General features: G+C 39.5%; 1 protein-coding gene across 1 annotated transcript in view; it reads right to left on the reverse strand.

The window, feature by feature from the left end:
* The window catches only part of LOC133655280 (regulator of G-protein signaling 3-like), a 378581-nt gene that overhangs the window by 337561 nt on the left and 29092 nt on the right, over positions 1–11928 (reverse strand). The window contains 2 exon segments of the mRNA XM_062055278.1: positions 3211–3295; positions 7942–8002. Coding sequence (XP_061911262.1) covers positions 3211–3295; positions 7942–8002 — 146 coding nt within the window.

The raw sequence follows: 11928 nt of genomic DNA on the forward strand, positions 1-11928 counted from the left end.
TTTTTTCTTTTTTTTTTTTACTTTTAACGCTTAAATCTGTATATCAATTTCAGATCTATCCATCAATTATAGTTGCTTATTATTTTTTGAGCTATGACAGTTTAAAAAATAACAAAAAAAAATCCCACTAAAAGTCTCGGGGATCCAAAAGGGTCCCACTTATATAAAATAGTCATAGTTTTTATTTATTTTTTTTACTTTTAACGCTTAACTCTGTAGATCAATTTCAGATATATCCATCAGTTATAGTTGTTTATTATTTGTTGCGCTATGACAGTTTAAAAAATAACAACAACAAAAAAATCACACTAAAGGTCTTGGGGATCCAAAAGGGTCCCACTTACAAAAGTGTTAAGAATACTCATACTTTTTTTTTTCTTTTTTTTTTTTTACTTTTAACGCTTAAATCTTGGGGATCCAAAAGAGTGCCACTTATATAAAAAAGTTATACTTTTTTTTTTTTTTTTACTTTTAATGCTTAACTTTGTAGTAGATCGATTTCAGATCTATCCATCAGTTATAGCTGTTTGTTATTTTTTGAGCTATGACAGTTTAAAAAATAACACAAAAAAATCACACTAAAGGTCTCAGGGATCCAAAAGGGTCCCACTTATAAAAGTGTTAAAAATAATCATCCTTTTTTTTTTTTTTACTTTTAACGCTTAACTCTGTAGTAGATCAATTTCAGATCTATCCATCAATTATAGTTGTTTATTATTGTTTGAGCTATGACAGTTTAAAAAATAACAACAACAAAAAAAATCACACTAAAGGTCTCAGGGATCCAAAAGGGTCCCACTTATAAAAGTGTTAAAAATAGTAATACTTTTTTTTTTTTTACTTGTCACGCTTAAATCTGTAGATCAATTTCAGATCTATCCATCAGTTATAGTTGTTTATTATTGTTTGAGCAATGACAGTTTAAAAAATCCCCCCCCAAAAAAAATCACACTAAAGGTTTCGGGGATCCAAAAGGGTCCCACTTATATAAAATAGTCATACATTTTTATTTGTATTTTTTTAAACTTTTAACACTTAACTCTGTAGATCCATTTTAGATGTATCCATCAGTTATAGTTGTGTATTATTTGTTGAGCTATGACAATTTAAAAACAACGAAAATATCACACTAAAGGTCTCAGGGAACCAAAAGGGTCCCACTTATAAAAGTGTTAAGAGTACTCATACTTTTTTTTTTTTTTCTTTTTTTTTTTTACTTTTAACGTTTAAATATTTGGGATTCAAAAGGGTCCCACTTAAACAAAAAAAGTCATACTTTTTTTTTTTTTTTTTTACTTTTAATGCTTAACTCTGGAAATCAATTTCAGATCTATCCATCAGTTATAGTTGTTTATTATTTTTTGAGCTATGACAGTTTAAAAAATAACAAAACAAAAATCACAATAAAGGTCTCGGGGATCCAAAAGGGTCCCACTTATATAAAATAGTCTTTTTTTTTTCTTTTTTTTCACTTTTAACGCTTAACTCTGTATATCAATTTCAGATCTATCCATCAGTTATAGTTGTTTATTATTTGTTGAGCTATGTAAATAACAACAAAAAAATCACACTAAAGGTCTCGGGGATCCAAAAAAGTCCCACTTATAAAAGTGTTAAGAATACTCACTTTTTTTTTCTTTTTTTTTTTTTTACTTTTAACGCTTAAATATTTGGGATTCAAAAGGGTCCCACTTAAACAAAAAAGGTCATACTTTTTTTTTTTTTTTACTTTTAATGCTTAACTCTGGAAGTCAATTTCAGATCTATCCATCAGTTATAGTTGTTTATTATTTTTTGAGCTATGACAGTTTAAAAAATAAAACAAAAATCACAATAAAGGTCTCGAGGATCCAAAAGGGTCCCACTTATATAAAATAGTCTTTTTTGTTTTCTTTTTTTTTACTTTTAACGCTTAACTCTGTTTATCATTTTCAGATCTATCCATCAGTTATAGTTGTTTATTATTTGTTGAGCTATGTAAATAACAACAAAAAAATCACACTAAAGGTCTCGGGGATCCAAAAAAGTCCCACTTATAAAAGTGTTAAGAATACTCACTTTTTTTTTCTTTTTTTTTTTTTTTTACTTTTAACGCTTAAATATTTGGGATTCAAAAGGGTCCCACATAAACAAAAAAGGTCATACTTTTTTTTTTTTTTTTTACTTTTAATGCTTAACTCTGGAAGTCAATTTCAAATCTATCCATCAGTTATAGTTGTTTATTATTTTTTGAGCTATGACAGTTTAAAAAATAACAAAACAAAAATCACAATAAAGGTCTCGGGGATCCAAAAGGGTCCCACTTATATAAAATAGTCTTTTTTTTTTTCTTTTTTTTTACTTTTAACGCTTAACTCTGTATATCAATTTCAGATCTATCCATCAGTTATAGTTGTTTATTATTTGTTGAGCTATGTAAATAACAACAACAAAATCACACTAAAGGTCTCAGGGATCCAAAAAAGTCCCACTTATAAAAGTGTTAAGAATACTCATACTTTTTTTTTCTTTTTTTTTTTTTTTTACTTTTAACGCTTAAATATTTGGGATTCAAAAGGGTCCCACTTAAACAAAAAAGGTCATACTTTTTTCCTTTTTTTTTAACTTTTAATGCTTAACTCTGGAAGTCAATTTCAGATCTATCCATCAGTTATAGTTGTTTATTATTTTTTGAGCTATGACAGTTTAAAAAATAAAACAAAAATCACAATAAAGGTCTCGAGGATCCAAAAGGGTCCCACTTATATAAAATAGTCTCTTTTTTTTTCTTTTTTTTTACTTTTAACGCTTAACTCTGTATATCAATTTCAGATCTATCCATCAGTTATAGTTGTTTATTATTTGTTGAGCTATGTAAATAACAACAAAAAAATCACACTAAAGGTCTCGGGGATCCAAAAAAGTCCCACTTATAAAAGTGTTAAGAATACTCATACTTTTTTTTTTCTTTTTTTTTTTTTTTACTTTTAACGCTTAATTCTTGGGGATCCAAAAGGGTCCCACTTATAAAAGTGTTAAAAATAATCATACTTTTTTTTTTTCTTTCTTTCTTATTTTTTGAGCTATGACAGTTTAAAAAATAACACAAAAAAAAATCACACTAAAGGTCTCAGGGATCCAAAAGGGCCCCACTTATAAAAGTGTTAAGAATAGTCATACTTTTTTTTCTTTTAACTTAACTTAAGAGAGTGTGAAGTGAATGATGCTTACCTGTGACGTGCGAGGTGCGTTGCACTCGAAGGTGCTTCCTCCTCCCCACTTCCTCCCCGAGCAGGTAGTACCATCCTCGGACCTCCTAGAGTGTGCACGAGTCAACAATAGACGTGTGAGTGCCGAGATTTAAAACGTAAATCCAATAGCATGCCCTCGTCTGCTTACAGTCACTATTCACAATCCTTTTCCTTTATTATTCCTGCAGCGGATGACCCCCCGCCCACCCACCCACTTTCTCTTTTGCATCTCTGCCTTGTGAGCCAGATGGTGCATGTGTGTGCGTGTGTGTGTGTGTGTGTGTGTGTGTGTGTGTGTGTGTGTGTGTGTGTGTGGGTGTGTGTGTGTGTGTGTGTGTGTGTGTTACATAAAGCTATGCCGGGCTGAGGCAGCAGGCGTCTGATTTATAATCTGAGTGATGTAGACACGTTCATGCAAACATGGACATGTCCGAGGCGCATACGTCATTTTAGTCTTGGTCACACACACTTACAGCGGCAGCAATGACACACACACACACACACACACACACACAAGCTCGCCTTATTGTGCTAAATAATGCGTTGCCGTGGACAGTGACAATAATCTCTACTTTAAAAGCATCTTATCTGAGTGGACAGATTTCTGCAGGCAGTGGGACACAAAGGGGGGTGGGGGGGAGGACGTTACAGTATGCACTGAAGAGTCAGGGGAGGGATTTAAACGAGACAATGTTATTCTTTATCCGTCAAAAAAAAAGATTTTGTTTTTTTGTTTTTTTCAAAGGAGGCATGTCGTTGGGGTGAAAGGAGTTGAAAGGAAAGCTAAGCCATGCTTGCAAATGCTAACAACATCCCCTAAACAAGTGCTTAGCTTAGCTTAGCTTAGCTTAGCTTAGCATAACTGAATTTTAGTCGCATTAAAAATTGTGTGCTTGAAAAAACAGCTATAAAACCATAAAAACACATTAGTAGCTACAAATGTAACTACCTGTGACTGATAGCCTGCTAGCTACAGATTGTGTCATCTATTGCTAATTAGTAGCCCTCTTGACCGATGCTAACTGGCTAACTTGTAATTGGTTCGAGCATCTGCTTGTTCCTCCATTTTTTGGACAATTCTGACGAGCAATACAGTGTTGACATCTACAAACCCCGTTTCCATATGAGTTGGGAAATTGTGTTAGATGTAAATACAAACGGAATACAATGATTTGCAAATCATTTTCAACCCATATTCAGTTGAATATGCTACCAAGACAACATATTTGATGTTCAAACTGATAAACTTTTTTTTTTTTTGCAAATAATCATTAACTTTAGAATTTGATGCCAGCAACACGTGACAAAGAAGGTGGGAAAGGTGGCAAATACTGATCAAGTTGAGGAATGCTCATCAAACACTTATTTAGAACATCCCACAGGTGTGCAGGCAAATTGGGAACAGGTGGGTGCCATGATTAGGTATAAAAGTAGATTCCATGAAATGCTCAGTCATTCACAAACAAGGATGGGGCGAGGGTCACCACTTTGTCAACAAATGCGTGAGCAAATTTTTGAACAGTTTAAGAAAAACCTTTCTCAACCAGCTATTGCAAGGAATTTAGGGATTTCACCATCTACGGTCCGTAATATCATCAAAGGGTTCAGAGAATCTGGAGAAATCACTGCACGTAAGCAGCTAAGCCCGTGACCTTCGATCCCTCAGGCTGTACTGCATCAGCAAGCGACATCAGTGTGTAAAGGATATCACCACATGGGCTCAGGAACACTTCAGAAACCCACTGTCAGTAACTACAGTTGGTCGCTACATCTGTAAGTGCAAGTTAAAACTCTCCTATGCAAGGCGAAAACCGTTTATCAACAACACCCAGAAACGCCGTCGGCTTCGCTGGGCCTGAGCTCATCTAAGATGGACTGATACAAAGTGGAAAAGTGTTCTGTGGTCTGACCAGTCCACATTTCAAATTGTTTTTGGAAACTGTGGATGTCGTGTCCTCCGGATCAAAGAGGAAAAGAACCATCTGGATTGTTATAGGCGCAAAGTTGAAAAGCCAGCATCTGTGATGGTATGGGGGTGTATTAGTGCCCAAGACATGGGTAACTTACACATCTGTGAAGGCGCCATTAATGCTGAAAGGTACATACAGGTTTTGGAGCAACATATGTTGTCATCCAAGCAACGTTACCATGGACGCCCCTGCTTATTTCAGCAAGACAAGTGTTACATCAACGTGGCTTCATAGTAAAAGAGTGCAGGTACTAGACTGGCCTGCCTGTAGTCCAGACCTGTCTCCCATTGAAAATGTGTGGCGCATTATGAAGCCTAAAATACCACAACGGAGATCCCCGGACTGTTGAACAACTTAAGCTGTACATCAAGCAAAAATGGGAAAGAATTCCACCTGAGAAGCTTAAAAAATGTGTCTCCTCAGTTCCCAAACGTTTACTGAGTGTTGTTAAAAGGAAAGGCCGTGTAACACAGTGGTGAACATGCCCTTTCCCAACTACTTTGGCACGGGTTGCAGCCATGAAATTCTAAGTTAATTATTATTTGCAAAAAAAATAAATAAAGTTTATGAGTTTGAACATCAAATATGTTGTCTTTGTAGCATATTCAAATGAATATGGGTTGAAAAGGATTTGCAAATCATTGTATTCCGTTTATATTTACATCTTTCACAATTACCCAACTCATATGGAAACGGGGTTTGTAATTGGATAAAAAATATATATTTTCTAAATAAATTTAATAAAATTGGATTCATTGACAATTGCAAACTTGCGCACTTGAATTCTGATTAGAACTGCTACTCAACAAATATACCTCAATTTTAAGGGCCTGCATTTTAGCAATTATGAGCGCATGAAGACAGATTACCTTCCTACCTGGAATACATTTTTCAAAAAATGTGAAGAAATGCATCTTAAATGCATTTTAATGTTGTTTTATTATTTATTAATATTTTGTCTATTCTTACAATACATGAGTAGCACTCTGAACAATACTGGAAAAATACTATACTATACCAAAAATATGAAGCTACAAAAACAACTCACTAACGTGCGCTGCTAGCTATACGTTTATTTGAATATCGCTAACTTGAATTATAATTGTTTAATCCACCTGCCAAACAACAATTGAGCTTGCACTTTATTGAATAATTATGAACACATCAAGAAATATTTATTTTCTACCTGGCATCAAAGGGCTGAAATATGAGGGGATTCAAACATTTTAAAGATGTGAGCAAATGCATTTATTTTATTATTCATTATTATTTTGTCTGCTCTCCCAAGACTTTAGTATAGTAATTGTCAATATTGTTTAAAATACTATTATACAAGAAATATTAAGCTACAAAAACATCTTGCTAGCTTGTACTGCGAGCTTTACATTTATTTGAATATCGCTAACTTGAAATATGATTGTCACACAACAGTTGTAACACAATTTTAAGGGCCTGTATTTTAGTGATGGATTATGAATGTATCGCGGAAGAACAATTATGAAAAATACTTTACAGTAATAACAGGGTAAAGCTAAAAACAACTTCCTAGCTTGCATTGCTAACTATACATATACTCACTAACTTGAAATTGGATTATGTGACCAACCTATGACTCAACAAATGTTTCTTCATTTTAAGGGCCTGCATTTTATTGATTCTAAACACATAAAGGAATATTTACATTCTACCTGGTGACAAAGACCAATGTTGAAAAGTATTATACTATAAAGCTATCAAACTACAAAAATGTGTTGCCAGCTTGAGGCGAGAGATATTTATCGCGTATACCTAGCTATTTATTAACTTTAATTGATTTTTTTGGGCCCGTTCTTGCAATAATTTAATAGGATGCAGTCGAAAAAATGCATAAAAATAACCAATACTGAATATACACTACCGTTCAAAAGTTTGGGGTCACCCAAACAATTTTGTGGAATAGCCTTCATTTCTAAGAACAAGAATAGACTGTCGAGTTTCAGATGAAAGTTCTCTTTTTCTGGCCATTTTGAGCGTTTAATTGACCCCACAAATGTGATGCTCCAGAAACTCAATCTGCTCAAAGGAAGGTCAGTTTTGTAGCTTCTGTAACGAGCTAAACTGTTTTCAGATGTGTGAACATGTTTGCACAAGGGTTTTCTAATCATCAATTAGCCTTCTGAGCCAATGAGCAAACACATTGTACCATTAGAACACTGGAGTGATAGTTGCTGGAAATGGGCCTCTATACACCTATGTAGATATTGCACCAAAAACCAGACATTTGCAGCTAGAATAGTCATTTACCACATTAGCAATGTATAGAGTGTATTTCTTTAAAGTTAAGACTAGTTTAAAGTTATCTTCATTGAAAAGTACAGTGCTTTTCCTTCAAAAATAAGGACATTTCAATGTGACCCCAAACTTATGAACGGTAGTGTACGTTTAAATGATAAAAGTATGTAAGTATTTTTTCCAGAAGTGGGGGATTCCATGTCTTGATTTCCTTCAGTGTTTCTTAAAGCCAGAAAGTTGCTGTTTTTTTCTACAAAAATTAAACAACCGAATGAACATCCTTTAAGTCTGGTGATTCAAGACATTTTGCCAGGGGTGGTATTAAGGCCAGTGCAATTCATTCACACTGAACTAAAATGTTGGATTCATGCTCTGTTGGATATACAATACGCACTCACATCTCACTCACACACACGCTTACATAAAGGTCATTGAATGGTCAGAATGTACTGGTAAGAGCGTAAACTCACCTTCCGTGCTTGTATGAGGGCGCGCACGCCAAAGCTCATGCAGCCCAGCAACACACTCAGCCTGCGCAAACACACAAAGGTCATTAAAAGCTATTGATCAATAAGGTCGGTGTGGATTTTTTTTTTAAAAAGGTTATTTTCATTAACACACAAGTATCTTGTCTTCTTTTCTAGACACAGATGGTCCACCTTTTGAAGCATCTCATTCGGCAGAGAGTACCTAAGGACAAACTCGGTGTTGAAAGAAAAAAGGGCCTTGCAACAAAACCACAATTGTGTAAAAAATTGAAGATGTGTTGTCCTTGCATGAATGAAAGTGGACTCATTCAATACCATTTTTTTTTTTACATTGAGTAGCTGCCAAAAGACTGTTTGTGAGACAAACGCAGCCACTTTTTTATTTTATTTTATTTTATTTTATTTCAAAGTTCAAACTCATGTAAATGATAGACAGACAGACAGATACATACATACATACAGTACATACAAACATACATACAGTACATACAAACATACAAACATACATACTCAAAGAATGTACAGTTTAAAACACATAGCTCGCTTGGCTGATAGCTACAGTTCTTTGGTTAGCTCGGTCCAACCAGCAGCCAATGAAAGGTAAGGGAAATGATGACATCATCAACATCCGTCCGCTGGTTGTCCACAATTGAACAACTGATCACACAAATAGCATATATTGACAGTATAAAAACAAATCAAGGCAACCCGTTTCAACATTGTAGACGTTTACAGCGTTAAATGATCAACATCTTTATACAAAGAAAAAAATGTTAGAGCAGGGGTCCCCAAACTTTTTGACTCGGGGGGCCGCATTGGGTTAAAAAAATGTTTGTTACTGCACACATACATATACTATATATATATATACATATACTATATATATATATATATATATATATATATATATATATATATATATATATATATATATATATATATATATATATATATATATATATATATATATATATATATATATATATATATATATGTGTGTATGTGTATGTGTATGTATATGTATATATATGTATGTACAGGTGTCAGGACTAGGTTCTCGGGTTGTGTTTCTCCGGAAGGCAACGGAAAGTTGGCGCGAGCCAGACGTGAGTTTGAATACATGATTTATTTTTAACACTGATAAACTAAAAAAAAGGAAGCAAACAAATGGCGCGCACAAAGGCGGAAATACAAACTTGACTAAGAAACAAAAGACATGCACGTGGGCACAAAAACTATGAACAAAGAAACAAAAACACTAACTGTGGTCTTAATAAACAAAACTTACTTGGCATGAGAAAAAAAGCAGCATGGATCATCAGAGTGGCAGGAGTGTGAATGTGTGAGGACGCCAGAACGAACAACAGAAACAGACAGATTTAAATAGTGACGTGATCAGTGAAAACAGGTGCGTGACTCGAAACGTGAAACAGGTGCGTGACAAGACAGGTGAAAACTAATGGGTGACCATGGAAACCAAACCAAACAAGGAAGTGCAACCAGGAACTAAAAAGAGTCCAAAAAACAAACACATGGCCAAAACAAAAACATGAACAGACATGACGCATGACCAAAACAAAAACATGAACAGACATGACAGAACCCCCCCCCCCCCCTTACGGACAGATCCCAGATGTCCAAAAAACAGGATCAAGAGTCAAGGGAGGGCGGGAGGGGGACATGGCGGTGGGTCGCCAGGCCAAGTGGCCCCGAATCCACCGAGGCATAGTCATGTGGCGGCGGCGACACAGGCGAGGTGGGCGACCCGGGAAGGGCCACATGCGTGGCCGACGAAAAGGTGGGCGCACTTGGCGTGGCGGACGACCAGGTAGTGGCCACAACCGTGGCAGACGAGGAGGCAGGCGCGTCGTCGTCATTGCAGGCGTGGAAGCCGCAGATGACGCAGGTGCGGGTGCAGCAGACGAAGCAGGCGGCGAAGCTTGGCGTGGCACTTCGGGCGGCGAAGCTTGGTCTTGGCCGCTTGGAGGGTCTTGGCTGCTTGGAGGGTCTTGGTCTTGGCGAGGGTCTGGGTCTTGGTCTTGGCGAGGGTCTTGGTCCTGGTCTTGGCGAGGTTGGTCTTGGACTTGGTCTTGGTCTTGGCATGGTTGGTCTTGGACTTGGTCTTGGCATGGTTGGTCTTGGACTTGGTCTTGGCATGGTTGGTCTTGGACTTGGTATGGTTGGTCTTGGACTTGGTCTTGGCATGGTTGGTCTTGGACTTGGATTTGGTGTTGGCATGGTTGGTCTTGGAGTTGGCATGGTTGGTCTTGGACTTGGTCTTGGCATAGTTGGTCTTGGACTTGGTCTTGGCATGGTTGGTCTTGGCATGGGGGGTCTTGGACTTGGTCTTGGCATGGTTGGTCTTGGACTTGGATTTGGTGTTGGCATGGTTGGTCTTGGAGTTGGCATGGTTGGTCTTGGACTTGGTCTTGGCATAGTTAGTCTTGGACTTGGTCTTGGCATAGTTGGTCTTGGACTTGGTCTTGGCATGGTTGGTCTTGGCATGGGGGGTCTTGGACTTGGTCTTGGCATGGTGTGTCTTGGTCTTGGCGTGGCGCTGCGACTGGCGGCACTTGGCGTCGTGGAGCTGCGACTGCCGGCACTTGGCGTCGTGGAGCTGCGACTGGCGGCACTTGGCGTCGTGGAGCTGCGACTGGCGGCACTTGGCGTCGTGGAGCTGCGACTGGCGGCACTTGGCGTCGTGGAGCTGCGACTGGCGGCACTTGGCGTCGTGAAGCTGCGACTGGCAGCACTTGGCGTCGTGAAGCTGCGACTGGCGGCACTTGGCGTCGTGAAGCTGCGACTGGCGGCACTTGGCGTCGTGAAGCTGCGACTGGCGGCACTTGACGTCGTGAAGCTGCAACTGGCGGCACTTGGCGTCGTGAAGCTGCGACTGGCGGCACTTGGCGTCGTGAAGCTGCGACTGGCGGCACTTGGCGGCGTGGAGCAGGTAACGGAACTTGGCGTGGAGTTGCGACTGGTGGCGCTTGGCGTGGAGCTGCGACTGGTGGCGCTTGGCGTGGAGCTGCGACTGGTGGCGCTTGGCGTGGAGCTGCGACTGGTGGCGCTTGGCGTGGAGCTGCGACTGGTGGCGCTTGGCGTGGAGCTGCGACTGGTGGCGCTTGGCGTGGTGCAGGTGGAGGTGGCCTAGCTGGAGGCTGTGGCTTGGCCGGTCGAAAGACTGGTGGTGGCGGCCGTGCTGGTGGCTGTGGCTTGGCGTGACGAAATTCAGGTGGTGGTGGCCGAGCTGGAGGCTGTGGCTTGGCAGACCGAAGAACGACCCCACCTGAACAGTCCCCAGCCCTAGCCCCCCCCTCAAGGAGCGGATCACAGATGCGCTCCCTGCGGTCTGGAACCGTCTTTTGGGGTGGGTGGAGGGAGGTCAGGAGGGGGGCAGAATCCTCCCCTCCAAACTGTCCAAAAAGCCTTTCTTCTTCCTAGAATTGAGTGGGTGGGAAAAAAAAATTGTGTGACTTGGGCGTGGCTTGAGTTCTGGGGGGCGGGGCATGAAAACTGGGTGACTGTGACTGATATGCTCTAATTTGTAAAAACATGTCCTGATAATGCTCTATCTTGGACTTAGAGTCTTTTGCTGGGGGCGGGTGATCAAAAGAAAAAGAGTTCAGAAAAAAAAAATCCTGGTCTGTGATGTCATTTTGGAGCTGCGGAGCTGGCAGCAACCTGCTTCCGCCCGGAGTGGGAGGAGCCTGCGGCAGCGCCGCATGCTGTCCGCTCGCCTTCCCTGATGTCCTTGGTCTGGAGCGGCGCTTCCGGGACTGCGGTGACGCAGCGCCGTCCTCGGACCAACTGGAGCTCAATGGCACCAGATTTCCATCTGGCCCCCACATCAGGTCTCTGTGCTTCCCGGAGGAATAACGCAGCGTCTCTTCCTCCATCACGCGGAGGACCTCCCACGCTTCCTCGTCAAAATTGTCCAATTTTCTTGCGGAGAAACTCTTCTGCTGGCGT

This window comes from Entelurus aequoreus, linkage group LG08, assembly GCF_033978785.1.
Source record: "Entelurus aequoreus isolate RoL-2023_Sb linkage group LG08, RoL_Eaeq_v1.1, whole genome shotgun sequence".
Taxonomy (NCBI): Eukaryota; Metazoa; Chordata; class Actinopteri; order Syngnathiformes; family Syngnathidae; genus Entelurus; species Entelurus aequoreus.